The 22,681-nt window shown below is 44.7% G+C and overlaps 2 protein-coding genes across 9 annotated transcripts in view; one reads left to right on the forward strand and one right to left on the reverse strand.

The window, feature by feature from the left end:
• LOC139532128 (tubulin beta-4B chain-like) overlaps window positions 1-1,529 on the reverse strand; it is a 394,248-nt gene extending 392,719 nt beyond the window's left edge. The window contains exon 1 of the mRNA XM_071329323.1: window positions 994-1,529. Within this exon, the coding sequence (XP_071185424.1) occupies window positions 994-1,297 (304 nt within the window). The 5' untranslated portion in view covers window positions 1,298-1,529. The remainder of the gene's footprint in view (window positions 1-993) is intronic.
• A 2,997-nt stretch (window positions 1,530-4,526) lies between these two features.
• LOC139532113 (B-cell CLL/lymphoma 9 protein-like) overlaps window positions 4,527-22,681 on the forward strand; it is a 34,389-nt gene continuing 16,234 nt past the window's right edge. For 2 of the 8 annotated variants that reach the window (XM_071329270.1, XM_071329275.1), the window contains exons 1-4: window positions 4,527-4,917; window positions 7,418-7,610; window positions 15,468-15,545; window positions 20,796-21,187. In XM_071329270.1, the coding sequence (XP_071185371.1) occupies window positions 20,868-21,187 (320 nt within the window). In that variant the 5' untranslated portion in view covers window positions 4,527-4,917; window positions 7,418-7,610; window positions 15,468-15,545; window positions 20,796-20,867. Of the gene's footprint in view, window positions 4,918-7,417; window positions 7,611-15,467; window positions 15,546-18,254; window positions 18,313-19,464; window positions 19,506-20,795; window positions 21,188-22,681 lie in introns of all 8 variants that reach the window. The other 6 variants (XM_071329272.1, XM_071329273.1, XM_071329274.1 and 3 more) reach the window with 6 other exon arrangements.

Below are 22,681 nucleotides of genomic sequence, written 5' to 3' on the forward strand. Positions count from 1 at the left end.
GTCCTCAAAGCGGGCAAAAAAAGTTGTTTAGCCTGTCTGGGAGCAAGACATCCTGGTCCGCGACGGGGCTGGTTTTCTTTTTGTAATCCGTGATTGACTGTAGACCCTGACACATACCTCTTGTGTCTGAGCTGTTGAATTGCGACTCGATTTTGTCTCTGTACTGAGACTTTGCCTGTTTGATTGCCTTGCGGAGAGAATAGCTACACTGTTTGTATTCGGTCATGCTTCCGGTCACCTTGCCCTGGTTAAAAGCAGTGGTTCGCGCTTTCAGTTTCACGCGAATGCTGCCGTCAATCCACGGTTTCTGGTTTGGGAATGTTTTTATCGTTGCTGTGGGTACGACATCGTCAATGCACTTCCTAATGAACTCGCTCACCGAATCAGCATATTCGTCAATATTGTTGTTGGACGCGATGCGGAACATATTCCAATCCGCGTGATCGAAGCAGTCTTGAAGCGTGGATTCAGATTGGTCGGACCAGCGTTGAACAGACCTGAGCGCGGGAGCTTGTTGTTTGAGTTTCTGTTTGTAGGCTGGAATCAACAAAATGGAGTCGTGGTCAGCTTTTCCGAAAGGGGGGCGGGGGAGGGCCTTATAAGCGTCGCGGAAATTAGTATAACAATGGTCTAGTGTTTTTCCAGCCCTGGTAGCACAATCGATATGCTGATAGAATTTAGGGAGTTTTGTTTTTAGATTAGCCTTGTTAAAATCCCCAGCTACGATGAATGCAGCCTCAGGGTGTGTGGTTTCCAGTTTACAAAGAGTCAGATAAAGTTCGTTCAGGGCCATCGATGTGTCTGCTTGGGGGGGAATATATACGGCTGTGATTATGATTGAAGAGAATTCCCTTGGTAGATAATGCGGTCGACATTTGATTGTGAGGAGTTCTAGATCAGGTGAACAGAATGACTTGAGTTCCTGTGTGTTGTTATGATGATCACACCACTTCTCGTTAATCATAAGGCATACCCCCCCGCCCCTCTTCTTACCGGAAAGATGTTTGTTTCTGTCGGCGCGATGCATGAAGAAACCAGCTGGCTGCACCGACTCCGTTAGCGTCCCTTGAGTTAGCCATGTTTCCGTGAAGCAGAGCACGTTGCAATCCCTGATGTCTCTCTGGAATGCTACCCGTGCTCGGATTTCATCAACCTTATTGTCAAGAGACTGGACATTGGCGAGTAGTATGCTAGGGAGTGGAGCGCGATGTGCCCGTCTCCGAAGCCTGACCACGAGACCGCCTCGTTTTCCCCTTTTTCGGCGTCGCACAGGGTCGCCGGCTGGGATCAGAGCCATTGTATTGGGTGGAAGGCAAAACACTGGATCCGTTTCGGGAAAGTCATATTCCTGGTAGGAACGATGATGAGTTGACGTTAATCGTATATTCAGTAGTTCCTCCCGACTGTATGTAATGAAACCTAAGATTACCTGGGGTACCGATGTAAGAAACAACACGTAAAAAAACAAAATACTGCATATTTTCCAAGGAAAATCTCTTTTCGGCCATCTCTTTTCGGCGCCGGAAGTTAACATAGGCTACTGCGGGCTACTGGGGAAGATTTATAGGCTACTGCTCTTCTGCTTTTAAATGCAATTGTTTATTGAAATTAGCAAATAAGCTATGCCCTTGTCACCCTATGATAGCTTATTAATTAGTCCATGCGAGGTGGAAATTTGTATTCTGTTTTTATCCAACCCCCCTGATATACACACACATACACAAACAAACACACATTAGATTGGAGAGGCTGGAGCAGAGGGCAGCCGCTGTGCAGGGCCCAATTAGCAATTTGGGGGTTAAGTTACTTGCTCAAGGGAACATCGGCAGTAGGTGGAACCTGAGATATTGATGCCAGCAACCCTCATTAGGAGGAGCAATGCAGAAATCATAAGTAGGGGAAGATTTATAGGCTACTGCTCTTCTGCTTTTAAATGCAATTGTTTATTGAAATTAGCAAATAAGCTATGCCCTTGTCACCCTATGATAGCTTATAAAGCTTATAACTTATGCATATGGCTACACCTCCACCCTTGTATTAGGCTATTTTGCACTCAAACATAGGTATGATTATATGGATAGAGGCAATTGCCTGCCCTACTGAACAATAGACTACTGAAAACATTGTTTCTCCTACTCCAATAGCTTGTGAAAATATGGAAAGCTGGGCCAACTTACCAGTGGTGGAAAAAGTACCCAACTGTCATACTTGAGTAAAAGTAAAGAAACCTTAATAGAAAATTACTCAAATAAAATTGAAAATCACCCAGAAAATTACTACTTAGGTAAAAGTTGGTTTAAATATACTTAAGTATCAAAAGTAATAGAATAAATAATTTCAAATTCCATATAATAAAAAAACTTATTCGGGATTGGTGACCCGTTTACGGGACGGTTGAGCTAACATAGGCTAATGCGATTAGCATGAGTTTGTAAGTAACAAGAACCTTTCCCAGGACATAGTGTCACGTTCTGACCTTAGTTTCTTTTTTATGTCTTTGTGTTAGGTTGGTCAGGGCGTGAGTTGGGGTGGGCAGTCTATGTTCTTTTTTCTAGGTTGTTTGTTTTCTATGTGTTTGGCCTGGTGTGGTTCCCAATCAGAGGCAGCTGTTTATCGTTGTCTCTGATTGGGAGCCATATTTAGGTAGCCTGTTTTTCATTGTGTGGTGTGGGTGATTGTTTCCTGTTTTCCGTTTCAGTGTTTGCACCATTCGGGACTGTTTCGGTTTTCATTAAGATTTTCTTGTTCTTTTTGTATTTTGTATTCATTCTAATTAAAATATATTATGGCTACGTACCACGCTGCATTTTGGTCCTCCTCTCCTTCCACCAACGAAAGCCGTTACACATAGACATATCTGATATTGGCAGAAAGCTTAAAATCTTGTTTAAACTAACTACACTGTCCAATTTACAGTAGCTATTACAGTGGAAGAATACCATGCTATTGTTTGAGGAGAGTGCACAATTTTGAACATAAAGTTACTAATATACAAATTAGGCACATTTGGGCAGTCTTGATACAACATTTGGAATAGAAATACAATGGTTCATTTGATCAGTCTAAAACTTTGCACATACACTGCTGCCATCTAGTGGCCAAAATCTAAATTGCAGCTGGGCTAGAATAATACATTATGGCCTTTCTCTTGCATTTCAAAGATGATGGTACAAAAAAAAATACAAAAGAACAGTTGTTTTTTTCTTTGTATTATGTTTTACCAGATCTATTGTGTTATATTCTCCTACATTCCTTTCACATTTCCACAAACTTCAAAGTGTTTCCTTTCAAATGGTACCAAGAACATGTATATCCTTGCTTCAGGGCCTGAGCCACGGGCAGTTAGATTTGGGTATGTCATTTTAGGTGAACATTTAAAAAAAGGTGTGGATCCTTAAGCAAACCAGCCAGCACCATTTCTTTGGGGGGGAGGGGGCACACTCCAACTCTCAGACATAATTTACAAATGAAGCATGTGTGTTTAGTGAGTCCGCCAGATCAGAGGCATACCAGGGATGTTCTCTTGATAACTGTGTGTATAGAGTACCACAGTATGAGTCATAATACCTTGCGGTCAAACAAGGAAATGTTCTAATCATTGTAGTTTTTCCACCATTCATTTTTCCCATAGGGGATTTTAGAAACACACATTTTTTTCCTTTCTTTTTTGTAGGCAAGTCAGTTAAGAACAAATTCTTATTTTCAATGACAGCCTAGGAACAGTGCCTTGTTCAGGAGCAGAATGACAGATTTTTTACCTTGTCAGCACAGTGATTTGATCTTGCAACCTTTCGGTTATTGGCCCAATACTCTAACCACTAGGCTACCTGCCACCCCAGTAAGGGCTGTGCTTCGTGTAGGCTTACCCTGGCGTAACGTTTTGATAAACGTGTAAATCTCTCTAGGACAAGGTGACTTTTATCAATATATTCGCCTGTATTTACCCACCAAAAATGAAATGCTAATTAGCTGCTAATGTGGCTATCATAAAGAACTACAAATGCCACGATGATCTGAATGAAACTGCTGAATCGAGGTAAAGGTAAGAATCTCTGGGTTAACTATCTAATGTTAACTAACTAGTAATGAATACATTGGCAACATTTCTTTAAATGGACAATTATCTGAACTGTCTTTTTCTGTTCTTGCTAAGCATTCAAAATGTTAGTACTTTTGGGTGTCAGGAAAAATGTATGGAGTAAAATGTACATATTTAGGAATGAAGTGAAGTAAAAGTTGTCAAAAATATGAATAGTAAAGTACAGATACACCAAAAAAGACTTAAGTGGTGTAAAAATATTTTATAGTAATTTTTACACCACTGCTATTTACTGTTCAGCCTAATAGGCCAAAATAAAAATTTCCCAAATGCAAAATGCATAGGATATTTTATGGTTATCCTGGTCTTGCAATTGGTTATTCGGTTATGATCTTTACCCTGTCGTTCTTAGTAGGCTATAACGGATCGACTTCGCTCTCACTTCTCTGTGAGTTTTGTCTGTGTTCTAAACTGGCTGGGCTTTTCAGCTTGCTTGACAAGCACCCCTCCCCCAAACTTTGGCGAAACAGGAACAACTCCTTTGAGAGAAAAAAAAAGCTGCACAAGTTTGGAACGTCTTGGAGAAGCCCTTGTTATCGCTTGGAGTATTATAGCCAGGAGTCGAGATTTATTTGTGCAAAATCTGGAAGTATTCTACTGTTCTTGTTTGTCGTGGAAAATAACATTTTAACCTCGTCTTTCGCGTAGGCCTAACCTCTTTTGAAAATGGTTTACTTTCTTCGAGGATAATTATGGGTGAAAGTCTATTTGTGTATGGAATAATTTGTCCTCACCGAAGAAAGATGGGACTCGTGGAGCTCTGTATACATATGTGATATCGTGTTCAATAATGAAGGATATTGTGTCAGACACAATGGGTAAGAGAGGGTTTCCCTTTGCATCTAACGTTACCTAACCAAGCTAGATAGCATTTTTATCACATGCCCGTTTTTCAGCTGTAAACATACTTGGCCTTACTCCGTTGGGAAGTCAGACCCTTATTCTCTGAAGTTAACGTTACACCTTTAAACGTTAGACTTCAATTTGCTATTTCAATATATCGCTTCAAAGTTGTCCCAAGTGCTAATTTTACCCTATGAATTTGTGTAGATGGGTATTTGTCCATTGCAACACACATGCTGCTGTTTTCTATTTTCGTAATGCATTTGTTGGGGTTACTTTACCGATTACTTGTTTATCGTTTTCCCACTAATACGAACCAATTCTGACTTTCGGAAAACTTAAATCAGTGCACTTATTCAGGTCTACGCGTGGTGAAATCATTGCAAAGCAGTAAGCAACAAATGTATCCTGCAATGTTGATCGTGTTTCGCCGACTTGGCCTGAAGCTTTTTGTCCCATTTTGTGATCCACCCCGACGTTTTCTAGTGGAAGGCTCGGGCAGCCATGGTCGAATAAGCAAAATCTATATTTACATTTCGTGCTACCGAAGTGTTACAATGTTGCAGTGACTTGCCTAGTTAAATAAAAAAAAATTAAATGGGTTTGAGCCGCTTGTTAAGACAAGCGTGAAATTAGATGTTTTGTAACTTTCTGACCAACATATAAAGCTACGAGAGGGTACAGTTATTTTTCCATTCATGGTATCCGACTCAATATGGAATGGGACGTTGCAACATATTCTGAAATTAATGTGGTCCAAACTCCTTTGCGTATGTAAACATTGGATTGGAGATACTGGAAAATGTTGAATTATACGTTTTTATAGTATTCATAATAGGTGTTGTATCAATTAGTTGGAAACTTGCATCACCACCTCGTTGTAGTTTTATACATGGTATTTATGCTGTGTAACTAGTCCATTTGTTTCTTGCTCAAGGACGGTCTACCTGTTCTGCCCATAGATAATACAGTGCCATGTCCTGTGTCCATCTGGTTGTGTTTCCTGCTTGTATGGTAGGTTAGTTAGATGTTGGCCTAGTTAAATGTTGGCCTATTCACTCTGCTCACGACTGTCTGGGCATAATCAATATTTGCCAAAATGTTATTTTGGTGTTGTCGACTATTCATATAGAAGATGTGAATGATGCCATGGCAAATGATACTGGTCAGAATAGCTGATGAAGCCGTATAACGCTAAATTGGAATGGAAAATAAATAAATCTGCTGCAGTACAGTAGGTGAAAGCTAGAATCCTTAGTTGCTACATGCATGTTTGGACTTATAAATTAATGATATACCCATTGATTCTTGAATAATATAACTTATAAATGCCGCATGAGCTTAGTTCAAGTGTTTTACCCCATCAGAACTCAAAATATAATATTTTTTTTACTCCAATGTGTGTAAACAAACACTGTATAGCCTCAAAACATGGTTAAAACTATAATTTTGATATCATGGTCAGGGTTTCATTCATAGCTCTGTCTATGAATTTGAGAGTGGCCTGGAGAAACGCAACCAATCTTAGCTTTTTACCAAAATAGAGGTGGGGTGGCTGCTTTGCTATTGTTTCAACTATGGATCTGAGCATTGAGATGATAATTAAGGCCTAAAAGGTGATGCATACCAGTCTAGGGTAATGCTATTTCCTAGATGTCCTCTTGGATCAAATGTTATTTCATCCTAGCTGTACTGTAGTGTTTCTGCTGTGGAGGGGCTTAAACCTGGGCATCTAACCTAATGTTAAAGGTGATGTGCGTCACAAATGCTGTGGATATGTAGGTTGTCTGCTATCTGTTCCCTCTGCACTGTGTGTAGAATCTGCCATGTGGTTCCATTGCCTTTGTATATGTGATGGTTGTATGCATTGGTTGTATGCATTGGTTTGGTATATGTGGGACGTATCATGTACACATGATACAAGTGACACTTTTTCTATGTGTCTTTTCCCTTGTGCATCTTAGTTGTTAAATGTATAATTGCTAAATTGCATGTCCCCTGTTGCAGCCAGAGAAAGAAGAAACACAATCGATCTCAAATCAAACAAGTTCGATTTGGGCCAGACTGTGCCTACCCTGTTCCTCTTCCTATTTTAATTATTCTCTTAAGACATTGCCCTCAAACCTCCAAAAAGCCAGACACTGCTTTTCAGCCAGGCGTTGAATGTAGCGATTGTGCCTTTTTTTAAAGCGGCTTGATATGAATGAGATGTTAACATCTGTGGTCTGTTAATAATAATTTTCCTCGCCCAAAACTTAAGCGTGTTTAGGTCTTCTTTGGAGATTGAGGCCTGTTTAGGAGGATGTAACGTTACTGAACGTTCGTAGAGGGAATGTATTGTGCAGAACCAAAATGATTGTCTCTGATGGAATAGGGGATTGTGCCAACTGGATTTGTTCCATTTCTATCTGCGATAGTCTGAGCGTTTTAAAGATGGTGAATTCACCCCTGATGGTTGTCTTTTTCTCTCTGCAGGTTCGTGAATGGGCACTGTGATCTTCTGCTGAGAGGGAGTGCTGGGATTTGAGGCTCTGCGATAGTTGTGACTCCGGGCCGACGCTAAGCCAGTCAGCTTGCTTTGTCTGCCGGACCAAGGTCAAAGGGAACCCTGGGATAGGCTCTCCTCGTGAGGAGTAGCCGGGGTCTCTGAGACCTGGGGTCATTTAAGGTAAGGAACATCACACGCACACAAATGCGTGTGTATGTAGCCTCCATGTTACTTTGTCACTGTTGTGGTTTGGACTTTACAGGCAGGTGATATGACGTGTAAATGTTTTTGTGCTTGTTGGTGTGTGTGCCAATTCTATTCAAGCAGAAGGAAGGTTAGGCACAACGCGTATCACGGACTACAATACGGTTAATCAAACGGTTTATTATTTTGTCCATGACAACGTATTCACAGATATAGACTCTTCCCATGATATCTGACTGCTTATGTTGTGCGATTGTCTATTTGTGCATGGGATCTAAGAGTCTAAACTTAAAGAACTCAAAGAGCAGTAACAGGGGAAACTTGAAGTGATAGTTTACTCCACAAATTTCAGACACGTGTTTGTGTGGGGTGGGGTGGGGCATGTCCTTGTATCCATGGGTTCAGGCCCTGGGTAGAGGACAGTGCACCCTGTTTCTGGAATGGTATGCTGTGCAGCAGGGGTTATCTCAGGCCCTGCCTAGACACACCGACGCAGAGACGCACAGACACACACAGTGTGTGACGCCAGCCTGGGCAGATCTAAGAGCGGGCACATACACATGGCATGAAACAGCCCAGCACACCATCCTGTAATCACAGCCCGTGACCTACACACCCACTAATGGCCTCCGATGTAGGAATACACAGGCTGACAGACAGGAAATGGTGTGTGCGCGCATATGTACAGGAGACTGTGTGGTGTAGGCATGCGTTGTTCCCATGGCTGGGTAGTAGTCTAGTTATGTCCTTTAATTGGGACACACAGTTTATTTTCTTCGTCCAGTCACATGGTCAGGACATACTGCTGGCTCTACATATAGGCTAATGCTTCATTTAGATTGTTGGCGATGTAAATTAGAGCAACACTGACATGCTCACCAAAACCGTACAGGGTAAAATGTTTCTGTTCACACTGTCCTTCCTAGCACAGTTCCAGCAACTTTGGCTTGGCTCAGGTGTGTGGATAGGGTATTGGCGGATGTTCTATTCTGGTTTATTGTGATTGGTGGCATACTGTTGATGGTGTTAGACTGTTATGAGAGTCTGATGTGAGCAGTCTGTATGTTTTCGTAAGAGTAGGCCATGTTGGGTCATGTTCATAGGGCACGCAACTGGAAATGTTTTCAAACATTTATCAATTGGACAAACCCACTATTGGTCCGTTTTCTACTATTTAATGCCTAATGAACATGACCCTGGTGATGTGCAGTCTCTCCCTCTCCACTCATGTGCAGTGTGTGGGTGTTGCTGCCCTTTCCACCAGTGCCCAACTGACCTGATTGTGACCCAGCTACTCTCCCATAGTGCACTGGGCCATCTGTCACTGCCACAGCTGCCACAGGCTATGGCTCTAATAAATGGGCCTCTTTTTAATCTGGCACGGTTAGTTACTGTTCCTCAAAACCCTATTGGAGAAATGGAACGTTCTCTTTTTACTTCTCCCTCCACTGCATAATGTGAATTCTTATCACCCATCTCTCTCTGTCGTCTCTTTCGCTCTCTCTCCTCTGTGTAATCTGAAATTGTAGGGTTTCGCAGTGGCTCAGTTTGCCGGGACTGTCACATAACTCTAAATGAACTGTCGCAACCAGGAGGATCCTCCATCATCGTTTAAATCTCTAGTTTGGGAGTATTTTGGCTTCCCAGTAGATTATAACGGAGATGGACAGATTTTGTTTACATATTGATTTCACACGCATAGATTCTGTTTACATATTGATTTCACATGCATATTGCACTTTATTTTAGTGTTGTTTTTGTTATTTCACAATCAGAAATACCAACACTTAAATAAATAAATATGAACTACAGTTACCGCAATATGTAGCGAACCGTGGGTTTGGTGAACCGTTACACCCCTACTTTCTGTGATTGGCTAGTGGTACCCCCTGAAAATGGAAACTTTCTCTCTGATTGGCTAGTGGCTACTGAGTATATCTCAGTTCCTTGTAGTGGACTCTTTTCAATTCAGCCCATGGGCTCATGATGTGAATATGAAGGTTGCCAGGTCTACGGATACCTTATCCCTCCCTGAGTTAAAAAATGTAACGCTTTACTGGCGGGTGGGGGGAGGGGTGCATTTGGCATCCTCCACTGAAACAGGAGAACTCTGGGATTTCTCTCCTCCATTCCCCCCTTTCTATCCCAAATAATCCCTTCTGCTAACAAGGCACATTTTTCCTTTTCCCTTTCACTCTGTAATATGGCTGGTTAAGCATTGGCAAGACATTGTAACCTTATGCTATACGAGTGCACTGGCGAGGCTTTGCCAAGCGCAATGAGTTCTGGAGTGGCAATGTATTGCCAATGGTTTCTTCCCGATGCCAAGGCCAGGTTGTGCCAGTGTGCCAAGAAGAGCTGAGGCCTGCCAGGACATTAAATGGGCTGCTTTTTGAACTGTCTCTCACTGGCAAAGGATTCTGCTCCTGTTCCTACTTCGTGCTTGTTCTAGCTAAACACAGTTTGATATGGGGGGGGGGGGGGCAGGTTTTCATCACCCATAGATGAAATGGTTCTGGTGCCAGGGTGTTATGATAGGAACATATGCATTGTTCAGCGGTATTGTACCACACCCTTTGTGGTAAATGAACAGGACTTTTTAGACTAAGCTTGGCTACTCTATGCGGTCTAGAGATGCTCTTTGACCTGTTTTTATATTTCCTGCACTGAAATGACAGAGCTGAACTTCCTGCACTATGAATACTGAAATGACAGAACTGACATTTCCGAAATGACAACTGAAATTCCTGTTCTATGAGCTTCTATTTACCTGTCAAGGCTTATCCAATCATTGCAGTTGAAGGCAAGGCTTCAATGGTTTCGTCAAATCATTGTTAGACCATTGAGAAAGAGCATGGGTTGTGGCGATTTGGTGAGTCACAAACTCTTGTTCGGCTTCTCCAAGTGGTAAATGTCGTACTTGCGTTTAACCGCTTAGCCTAGAACTTACCTGTTCAAATAGTTTCTTCAATTTCCCCTATGGCAGTGTGAATTCATGGCTGCATAGGCCTATGGAGTGAACAGTGTGATATGAGAACATGTAAATGAGATTCATGCAGAACCATTGACCAGTTTAATTAGGTACCAATCGGGTGTTATTTGCTAATGACTGGTTGGTTGTTTAGCAACAAAACCGACGTTGGCACAACTATCGGGCAAAACAGATGGGTTGGCATAGATTGTTGACAACGTGTAAACTATTTCGTCTCCAATGTTTATTGAAAACGAATACATTTGCACATGGAGTGCTTGTCTCTCATACGTTGTTACAGTTGTTGGTTAGCTAGCTAGGGATTTTTAGCCATATTAGCATTGACATGAAAATCAGTCAACACCTCAAAACAAGACACGTGACGTGGTCAGCTAACCCATCTATAACGCCTCTATCACGCAGACAGCGTTTTTGGCGCGAAATGGTACGAGGCATCATCCTCTGCATGTGTGTGCAACAAAAGTTCAACATTCAGCTTCTACTACCATTTCTGTCAAGCCGTCTACGCATACAGTTTGAGGCATATGTTCAATAAATCCAGTGTGCGTGCCACACTGAACGTACTACAACTGCCTCTGCAACGCAATGCTGCAAGGCAAACGCAGCGTTCTGTTGGAAATTAATGTGTTTCTGGTGTACCAAAATGCAGGGAGGCTGTAGGTGTGATCAAGGCGTCAGTCTAACAAAAAGTGCACAGACGCAGTGTGTCACCCGTTGAACTATAAAAGAGAGGTTCTCCTTGTGTGATCACTAAATAACGGTGTATGTTCTCATATCGAAATGAATGACTGAGCACAGATGGCATCCCTACGCGTCCTACAAATAGAATATCAGAGTTCAGAGCGTGATATCAGACGCTTCATCCAATATCAGGTGTGACAGCTGTGAGCAGCCAGCCACATCCCCCCCTAACCAGCCATTAGCCAACTCAGCCACTTCTCTCCGTCCGTTCCTTCTGTGTATCTCCGTCAGTTTGAAAATGGTATTTAGCCGTGTTGGCAAGCTGGGGTGTGCAGACAGTGATGGGGTTTCTGTTACATTTTGTTTTAAATATTGGAGCGGCTCAGAGCGCGAGCGAAGTGGATACGTTTAATTTCGCCTGTAAGAACAAACGGACCAGTCTGACTAGGCTTCGCTGTCACGCAGCCTCTGAATGCCGCTGCCATAGACCGGGATGCAAACTCGTCACTTTAAGGCGATATTTGCCGTTTTGATCTCAAAATAGGTCATCCACGCGAATCGTGTAGAGTTGTAAAAAATCCTGTGGGGGGGTGTATCGCCCATTGCGCTATAAAAGAGGTGCAAACAGATCTTCTCCCTGTGTGATCACTACCTTCTCTCTCTAAATTAATGACCACACAGAATGCATCCCTTACGTGTCCTACAAATAGAATATCGGAGTTCAGAGCCTGATGTCAGAAATGTCATATCAGAACGCTTCACCCAATATCAGCTGTGACAGCTGTGAGCAGTCAGCCGCATCTCCTAACCAGCCATTAGCCGACTCAGCCGCTTGTCTCCGGCCGTTCTTTCTGCCCATCTTCATCAGTTTAAAATGTTTATTTAGGCGTGCTGGGGTGTGCAGACAGTGGTTGGGTTCCTGTTGTTACAATTGTTTAAATATTGGAATGGCTCACAGTGCGAGTGGATCTGTATCTTTTCATTTCGCATGTAAGAACAAGCAGGCCGTTTTTATATAATTTTATAAACCATGTAGCGAGCCACTTTTAAACTACTCACGGGCTGCAAGTAAGTGAAAAGGTGAGTGTGTGTGGGAGGGAGAGTGTGTAGGCTGTGTGTAAAGTTGTCTGAAGAGTAGGTTAAAGATGGTTTCATATAGGCCAAGTGTGTGTTCCCCTTACTGCCGATATGAAAATGCAGATCATTATGCATTTCTATTCCTTACTACATTCCTCCTGCCCAATCACAGATAGGCCTTTGGATATGAGCAAATCAGCTATTTTCTGCAGTAGCCCTTTCTATTATACAGTAATATGTGTGAAGTTAAATTCAAGGGACAGGTTTTTGTGCAAAATGTATAGGGGGGGTAGTATGAAAAAAAAGTAACGATTATAAATACCGTATTTACTACCGCGGCGGCAGGTAGCCTAGTGGTTAGAGCGTTGGGCCGGTAACCGAAAGGTTGCTAGATCGAATCCCCGAGCTGACAAGGTAAAAATCTGTCGTTCTGCCCCTGAACAAGGCAGTTAACCCACTCTTCCCCGGTAGGCCGAATTTGTTCTGAACTCACTTGCCTAGTTAAAGGTAAAATAAAATACTGTAAGTCGCTCTGGATAAGAGCATCTGCTAAATGACTAAAATGTAACGCATCTTTAGTAAAATGTTGGTATTGTGACAACCCCACTCTTAAAATAGGAACATTTTCTTGCTGTTTACTCAGATTTTTGGTGCAAAGATTTTTGGTCCCGTTTTTTGACCCTCACCAGTTTGCGTCCCTGAATGACAAGGGAGTAGGCAACAGCACAAACAGATCTGGGACCAGGTTCAGGCCTAAGTCAAGGTCCAAACTATTTGGCGTGTAATACAGAGTAAAGCCAGGACTTCTCGTTAGTATTGTGGCAAGGGAACACAACACATGGTTTTAACTTCTTTAGGAGAACAGCCCTAATGTTGTTCAAGCTATAGCACACAATATTGTATATGCTGCAGGTTTTTAAAGGACAAAAGAGTTTGTTCTGCTTTGTATTAAAAAATTATAATAATAATAACAAAACAAAACAAACAAAAAAATTTGGCGATGGAAAAAATACCACAATACTGGTATTGTCACAGCCCCCAGAGGGTGTTGCACAGGGTTAGGTTTACCACTGGATTTGTTGGAAAAATGTTTGTTGTGGGTCTGCTTGTCTGTTGAGGGGTATTTGTAGGGTTTTAGTTGGTAATAGGTTTAGTGGGCTTTGGTTTGTCAGTAGCTTAATCTGTTTTAGTGAGCTGTGTTACTGTGTGTGAGTCTTTTGTCTTGTGTAGGGCTTGGACAGCAATCAGTTTACTGAGTTAGGTTTGAGTATCTCAGTTATGATACGTCTGTGTGTGTTGGGTCTGAGAGGGAGGCACGTCTGCTGATCATGCTCCTCTCATTATGTATGAGCGATGCAGTGACAACCCCTCCTCTCTGCCCCTCTGCTCTGCCGCAGTCAAGCCGTAATGCAGCCCCTGTGACTGGGATGTCTGATAGCCCTCGGTACACTAGACACACACACATACACTCATAAGCACACATGCTCATACACTCGACGTATGTACGTGCACACACATTGATGGGGCTATGAGTGGTGATGGATATGGTGGCGTCTTGTCACCGAGTGGTACATCAGCTCTCTGCGTTAATGCTTCCTCTTTCCCCATCTGCACATCAATGATATTATTCTATCGATACGGTCTCTCCCTCTCGCTCCTGAGATCAAATCCCAAAGCAGATTCACTCTTTCCACATACACCGGCAGTGACGACTCCAAGGAAGGGTGAAAGGAAGGATGCGTGTTCAAAGTATAAGAAACACAGCCTTCTTCGCAATCCTTTCTGACTCTTCATTTAGGTGTACATCAAATTATATTTCTTACCTGCACACTAGGAGACGATTGGCTATGTTTTGGGTATAGCTTTCTGTGATCGTCTGGCTGCTTTGTGGACCTTTTTTGTTCATTCGGCGCTGTTGGTAGATTGTCTTAGAACCGTGACTGGCTGCAGATATTGTGACCTATTAACTGTGTGATGAGCTGACCCCGACAGTGTTTGGGGCCAATCAGGATGTCTAACCCAGAACCAGGTCCAGCAGACCTGGGTCAAATGCTTTCATACTTGAGCTGAGCTTAAGTATGCCTGCCTGGTACACTGTTGTTTCATGTTGGTTACAAGTTAGTTTGTGTCTGCCTGCTACTCCTTGGCATCAGGCTGATGGCGGTGCAGGATTGCTTGTTAGGACACAGACGAGGCACACGCATGCCTCAGACCCTCGCACACGTTGTAGAGACGTACACAAACACTCTCGCACCTCTTCACAGATGTACTAAATGCAAGCGCGAAGATGTGGCTTACACACACACACACACACACACCGTGTGCAGATTAGAGGAATTAAGTGAGTGTGCTGGCACTAGGGCTGACCTGCTCCGGATGATGGTCTTTGGCAGTGCTGATGAGATTTTGGCCCCGGCCCCAGCCACTGTAAGCAGATTAGCTCACCCACTGAAAGGTGAACGCTGAACTGCCACACAACTTTTGTCCACACACACACACACACACTCTTGTCCACACCAGCGTGTGTGTGGGAGAGAGTGGGGATTACGTCATCTGACATGGGCATCTCTCCATCATGTTCAGAGCAGTATCATGTTCAGTTCCATAGTTCCACTTCACTCTCCTCATGGTACAGTTTGATATGCGTTTTTAGAGTTAATTTCAATAAATCTCGTTTTAAATTGCTGCTGTGAGCTGGTAGACCTAATAGGAAATGTAATTAACAAACCAATTAGAATGTCCGGTGGAGGTGTTTGCACGTTATGTGGTAAAGATATGATGATGACATGTAATGGTTTCTATGACATTTTTAATGGTCTTCCCTTTTTGGTTTTCCTTCATGCTATTCCTAATCATGTATATTTGTACATGTAAATAGGCCTCATTCCTCCTATACTGAACTACTAGCTGTCTAAGTGCTGCTGTTATATACTGCTAAACCGACGTTGCATTGTATCGCGAAAAGGGGAGCCGCTCAGTTGCCTACCCGCAGCTCTGTCTGCTAAGCCTGTGTGTGCGTGCCAGCCATGTTGGACAGTGTGGTGTTGTGATTTGGTGAGTGATGTCTCTCTCTTTGTCTCCAGCAGCGTTGGGGATTTGACGAGCGCGGCCCATTGCAATGCAGACATGGCCACGGCTATATCGTGACACAGAGGGACATGGTGAGTGCTACACACACACACACACACACACACAGACAAGCCGCTTGACTGCAGGGGGTTGAGAGGGAGGAGGGGGTGAGCATTAGCCTGGTGAAGCAAGAGCTGGGGGGGATGGAGGGAATGGAGAGAAGGGTGAGCAGCACAGGTTGGATGAGAGGAGAGGAGAGGTAGAGAGTAAGTGGTTGGCAGAGAGAGTGCATCCAGTTTTCCTCCATCTTTGTCCCTGAGGCAGTACAATGTACCTTACTCCCTGTAGTTAGCTCAGTCAGTCGGTCGGTCAGTGGCTCAGATGAACATTTGCCTAGGCCTCTCTCTGTGACATTGGCTCAAAGGCGCCTGCGGATTTCTGGGTATCTAGATTAGAACGCAAAATTAGAGCTCACAAGATCTCATTGTTGAGCCCCGTTCTTTCCAAGACATGCGCTTGGACTTGGGCATCCTCTATGAAAGCAATACAAGGACTTAGTTTTGAGGATGGTGATTTTCAAAACAAGATGTAGTTGCCTGTCCACAGAACAGCGGTTCCCTGGAATGAGTCCCTGACGTCAACAATAATCAATTTCCTAGAAGAAAATTGGCAACAAAGAACTGTATGTTCAGAAGTAAAGCCTCCTTATTCTCCTTCTTCCTTGAACCAAGTCTGAGTATTGTTTTTACCCAGAGTATGTAATACTCGCCTGGAGTTGAGGGATAGTTGGCTTTAAAATACGTTTTAGCTTATTTTCGTCTCACATAGGTAGTTGTCATTTCATCCAAACCATTGGTTATTTAGCAATGGCCAGAATCTCCTGGCTAGCATTTTTGGAGCATGTTAGCAATGCTAGTGGAAACAGACTATCAGTTAGCAGTGTATTATACCATTGGCTGCTCTTAAAGTCCCAAATCACCATTATTATCATTTTTGGCTTGGTGAAACATTTTAAAATATGCTAATTTCGATCTAAAAACGGATGTTTTAGACTCTTGAGTAGCCGTAGCCTTCTCTAGCTTTCATGTCTGACTCATTCTGAATGAAGTGTTTTCAGTCTCGTCTTAGACCCAGCGGTTAATGACTGCGAGCAACCTTTTACATACATACACCAAGCACACACTGAGCCTGGCCAGAGGAGCGTAGGAGTGTGTCATCCTCCCGGGGGCGTGTCATGTGTCAAGCTCCTTGCGCGCAAACTGTGGTTTTAAAGTTCACCGGGACTGGAGGTGACACCGATGACATTTGTCAAGACTGACAGCAACCGTTAGCCAGTGAAACGGTTTGGTGTGATGTTAGTTTGTCTTTGGAAGAGGATCATAATGTATGTCACCCTACTTTTGTTGTTAGCAGCCAACCAGTTAATGTCCCTGGCCTCTATTGAAATGTGAGCATTGCAGATGTAAAATCAGCTGAAATCCAAGGTTTCCGCATAGAGTAGACCGAACGGGAAGGAGGTTGGATGGGCAGACCCGGCAGGCAGGCAGAAAACGGACTGACCGAGGCTTTGCAGAATGACTTTGCCTTGTCTGTGTGAAGAAGAACCCACCCAGGATTGTCTTGAATCTGAATCTGACCCATTTTGTTCCATGTGTAGCACTCTTCTACTCTTTGGTCATACGTTGTTATTGTGTGTGTACATTTGTACGCGTTTGTGTGCTGTTGTAGGCGTGTGTGTGTGTACTCATACCCATGTGATAAATGCACACAGGTTTGTGTCTGGTGGGACCGCCAGTCTTTAATCCTGAGATTTTGGCCAGGCTTCGTTTGCATGTGTGTGTGAGCCTTTGTCCCTGCAGGCAGCCAAGCACAGACCCAACACAGAGAGATAGAGAGGGGGAGGGGGAGAGAGAGGGAGGCTATATCCTCACTACAGGAGGGATGGAGGGAGGGGGAGAGTCTCACTGATCAGTAGTGGCTTTGCTTCAAAATGGAATTTACGTAATATGGCTGGTAGATGCTGGTGGGCACAGAGTGTGTGTGTATAGCCTACGTGTGTGTCTACTGTGTGGTCCGGAGAAATGGGTCCTTTAGAAAATGGAGATCTGTGTTTGTGAAACATCGGAGTGTAATTCTGGATCCATATTTTCCATTCATGCGTGCATATTGCGTAACCACCACCAGGTTACATGCACTCTCTGAGATTTGTTGGTTAGACTAATTCTATCCAGCACCCCCCCCTTTTTCAGGATATTTCTGTAGTACGCGGTACGTCCAGGGGGAGACTTCACACAGTTGCATGATGTTTATCTAGTATTCAGTAGGATAAAAAGACATGCTTTGGTGTCTTCGCGGCGGGTTTATGTGGAGCCCTCGTCAAGGTCAATTTGAGAGCGCTCATCTCCTTGCCGGGAGTATGGAAATGAGTGCTCTTTGAGAGAGGGGACGTTGCAACGCTTTGCACAGCCCTCCAGCAATGCAAAGAATAAATGTGAGTGGATGGTTTCTCTCTCTCGTGGACTCTCTCTCCCTCTCTCCCCGCTCGCTCTTTTTCATTGACTCTGTTTCTCCCCCTCTCTCTCTCGCTCGCACAAACAGTTACACAGAGAACGCTGTTAGAGTAAACAACAAGCAGTTGCAGTTCATACAGGCATTTAAGAAGACACATTAGCTATTAGCATGGAGCCCCTGTGGCACCACAGCAAAGCAGACTGCTGGAGAGGGTCTGTTCTGTGTTGTCTGTGTGAATGGCTCTCTGTTGTTGAGCTGGGCTGATAGTTTGTTTCAATTCTCCCAATTAGTTGCTGTGATCGCTAGACCTGAGACGAACCGGCTAGTTATCGGTGGGAGATGATGCCGGTGGGTGAGAGCCTGTCCCTTTCATCCTCGTCTCCCTCGCTTGCTCCTCCTCTCTCTCTCTCTCTCCTCGTTCTCCCGCTTTTCGTCTTTGTCTCTTTCTAACCTTCTTTCAGTTCCTCTCCTTTTTCTCCCTCCATAAGACCCTCTCCCTTTCTTTCCTCCTTTCCCTCTCCTCATACTCTCTCTCTCTCTCACCATCATCAAATAAAGTGTCTGCGATTTTTGGCTTGTTTTCTGGGCCACTGCAGAGAGGGGCATTAGCCAAGGTACCTTGACCTGACCCGGCCTAGTAAAGGCTCCTGCTGCACCACTCTGTACTAGTCAGGGGTTGTTATGTCCTGCCCTGGCACTGGACCAGCGGGCCTGATAAACTGTATCATCCCGTTATTTCGTCCATCTCAGATCTCACAGACCAAGGGAGGGAGCAGGAAAAGCTGGTACATTCTTGCATTCTCTCTGTGTGTGTGTGTGTGTGTGTGGGGTCGGTCGATGTTTGAATGAGGCTGGTTGGGGGGGGGTTGTGGTCCCTCTGCCTCTTTCCCAGTGTGTGTGTGGGGGTGGGTGCTTGTCTGTGGAGCGGCACGGTTCGTTCAAACACTCCCGAGTTGTGTTGGGAGTCGTTCAGATTCAGACACCAGTGGCGTTGCCATGGTGACCGTGTGGGTGCATGCTCGTTAGTGAAGTGTGATGTCTCGGTCTTTCTCTCCCCGGCGCAGAAGCTCGACTGACTCCAATTCCTCTGCCGGTGCTTACCGCACTCGAGTGGTGGAATGGAAACTGTTTTGTCTCTCTTAGACTCTTCATGGCCTTATACAGACACGGGTCTCTGTCTTTTTGAATATCATGAACATACTGTGTTAGGAGAGGGCAGAAGCCTTGCCTAGGGATACTGGCCTGGGTTGTGTTCATTAGGCCCAAAATGGACAAACGCTCCAGTGAAACGGAGCGGTACAATCTGAACTTGTCCAATAAGATATGTTATGTTTTCCGTTGCACTTCTTTTTCAAACGGCGTTCCCTAATGAACACAACTCTGTTATATAGCTCTTGTCATTTTGTGGTGGATGGACACACCAAGCCCACGTGTCTGCCGGTTAGAAATGTTTTGCGATGATGTGCTCTAATGAACCGAACCCTGTTTTGTTTTTCTCAGTCATCGATGGCAGAGGTAGAGCTGATCAAGGCTTGCTGCTGGTGAGCTCACCCTTCTCTTTCACAACCTCCCAACCGACTCCTCTCTTTCTGGGTTTTGATTACCACATTTTTCTCCCCATGAGTAATGTGTCCCGCTGCATACCCAGGAGGGCAGGGATGTGTCAGATATAGCAGGACCGCTACAAAACCTGACTCACACACTCCGATACTGAGCCTGTTACGTCTGCGGAGATGTGCTCCCATTGCTGGGCCGTATTCATTAGTGCACACCATAGCTAAACGTAGCCAGTTGTGTCTTGCAACGGAAAATGTTTTGCAATGAAAATAAGTGTTTCTTATTGGTTATCTTATAAGGACAGGCTCCCCGTTTCAGTCCGTTTGCCTCCGTTTGATGTCTAGTGAATAGCACCCTGGTTTCCTGAGTCCGATCCCATCCTCTTGTCACTAGATTTTTAGATTTCACATATAGTGTGTACGTCAAGCTAGGAGGGCTGTTGATGTAGTGTACGTCACATTTAACCATTTTTAGTCATCTCAGAAGCCAGAACCAAATATTTTATGCACTGGCAGCCAACTAGCTGTTTGTTAGGGTTGAGTCTTTGAACGAATTTGGGGTTTTAATTGTGAGTCTAGTGTGGAATTGTGTTTTGGTGGTTGTGGCCAAGCTGAAGTTTCAGCCGTAGTTTCATTTGGATGATTCTCTCACGGGTTTCAGTCTCCTACCCGTTAGCCAGAGGGGGCTTATGGAACCACTTGCATCATCAGAGCTATCCTGAATATTTTATGCTATCTTGACAGTGCAGCTTCATGGAGGAGTTTTCTCAGAGGACAGGGAACTGTCTCATGATAGTGATTCTGAGAAAAAGGGCCCGGGGGAGAGGAGGAGGAGGAGGATGACACGCCAAACAAGGTTACACGGGAGGAATAGGCCTCTCTATGCCCATCCATACTAGCATACCACTTAGACTAAAGCCATGCATTAGGATTGAATACTTAGTAGAACGTTAGTGTGGCTATTCAATCAGAGACTCTGTCTGTGTTTCTCAACCCCTGGTCTATGATACTGTTGTCCTGTCAGTTGGTGGACCGGTCACCAGTATCCAATGCTATGGAGCGGTGCAAAGTCGAACCAAGTAAGCGGTCATGATTTGGTTAGTTGCCAATGTCACCCGCTTGTTTTGAGTGACGCGAACCATCTAAGGAGATGTTATAATGCCAGGGTTGCCTGATAGAACAGTGGCCTTCGAAAACATGCACACATTGTGAAGTTTCTTAACATTTTCTCCTGTTTTTTTCTTTTTTCCTTCCCTCCACCCCTGTCTTTACCAGTGTGCCCAAGGACTGTGAGAGCTCCTTGAGGAGACTCCAGGCACACAGCACCTCACACTTACTGACATCCAGATGATGCTGGAAGTGCAAGAGGAAAGACCAGCAGCCACAGCAGGAAACTTTAGCCGGAAAGAGCGTGTCAAGAAGGAGCGGGACGAGGCAGGCCCAGACAGTGGCCGAGCCAATAGCAACATTAACCCCTCCTCTAATAACCACAGCCCCGCCCCTAACTCCGCCCTTGCCGGCACAGGCCACAGGAACTCCCGGGCCAAGGCCACACCCTCGGCCAGCCCGCATCAGCACTTGACTCCGCCCTCTGTCTCCCTGGGATCGCCGTCAATGCATTCCAGCAATCCCAAAGTGAGGAACTCCCCATCGGCTAACACGCAGAGGTGAGCTGGGTCCTTGTCTGCTATTATGTCTCTCTCTTGGCTCTTTAAAACAGGGGAACAAATCAACTTTAAGGACAAACGATCTTCCGCTCCAGGGCCACTCCGCGGGCCACAGGTTGCACATCCCTGCTTGACAACCTGTCAATTCCACTGCATAATGAAATGAGTTTGAATGCCTTCCACATTGTCTCAAAAAGCAACCGGGCTGCGTATCTCAGAAGATTGCTATAGACCATCTCAACGTGGTTCTTGAGATGTTTAACACTTCTCCAGGCGTCATGAGATCGGACAGTCTCTGCAATAAAGACGACCTAGAACGAACCCTTTGTCCTTCTCTGATTGAGACCACTGTGTTGTCTGCCGTGCCGTCTGACTCTCCGTTCTGTGTTGTAGTTTCTGGCGTGGTATTTATTGAATCCTGTCTAGCAGTTGGATCTAAGTCCTCCGCTCCTAAACCTGCTACGAGGTCAGGCGAGCTCAGATCTATCAGATCTGGCATCCTGTGTGAGGTTACACGACGACCAGACTTGGTGAACTACTCTGGCCTATTAAAGCTTAACCTAGTGCAGCAGGTCCTGGCTATGCGTGAGCCCTGGAACAGTGACCTGAGTGTCTCCACCCTGCAGCTGCCTCTCTGCCAGCCCATCCCGTGCCAGCCTGTGCTGACTCAGGCCCTCTGGGGCTAGTATAAAAGCTGCAGCTGCACTGCCAAAGCCCTGCTGGGGCCCATCTCACAGTAGGCACACCGGCCATATTGGCTCAACGTTTGGCTTCGGATCCATATTGGCTCCGGTTTTGGCTGGGAGGCCATTTAGGCTGGGTTTTTAGGAGAGTGCTAGGGCTTATGTTTCACTGCTAGCTGGAACGGGAGAGCTCTGTTTAAATGGAGGATTGACTGAGGCCTGGTAGGGGCCTTTTTGGAGCTTGTTGTTACTCCCATTGAGTGCTGTGACGCTGCCAGTGAACTATTTTCGATCTGTCCGTGGACTTTTAGCCCAGTGCAGTGGTCATGCTAAACCTCGTACCACCAGCAATGGATTCCGGCAGTGTTCTCGAGCTACGTTAGTGTGTGGTCAGACCAGAGACGGAAGAGGAAGCGAGGCACCGTACTCACTTTTATTTATTTTTTCTGGTTCATGAAAGTCCATGAACTAAGTAGACCAGACCCAGCTGCTATTGCATTGGTGTCTATAGAAGACGCATCCAGTTAAGTAGACCGGAACTGACAAAAAAAAAAAGATATGCCTGAGTGAACTATCTTCATTCATCCACCACCTTTGGTCTGACTACCCCTTCCGTATCAGTTGTGCTTCCCTGTGTTAGGTTCAACTTCCCCTTTCTCCTCCGACTTCATCGTGTCGGCTACAGAGCAGCCCCTTTTCCCCTGCTTTATCCATGTGTAACTGGTCTCCATGGCAATGAGGCGAGTTGTGTTCCTGTCTCTAGGTTTCGGCCCAGCACAGGGAGAAATAAGGCTGTGTACTTAAAGTGCCT

The sequence above is a fragment of the Salvelinus alpinus genome, chromosome 10 (assembly GCF_045679555.1).
Source record: "Salvelinus alpinus chromosome 10, SLU_Salpinus.1, whole genome shotgun sequence".
NCBI lineage: Eukaryota > Metazoa > Chordata > Actinopteri > Salmoniformes > Salmonidae > Salvelinus > Salvelinus alpinus.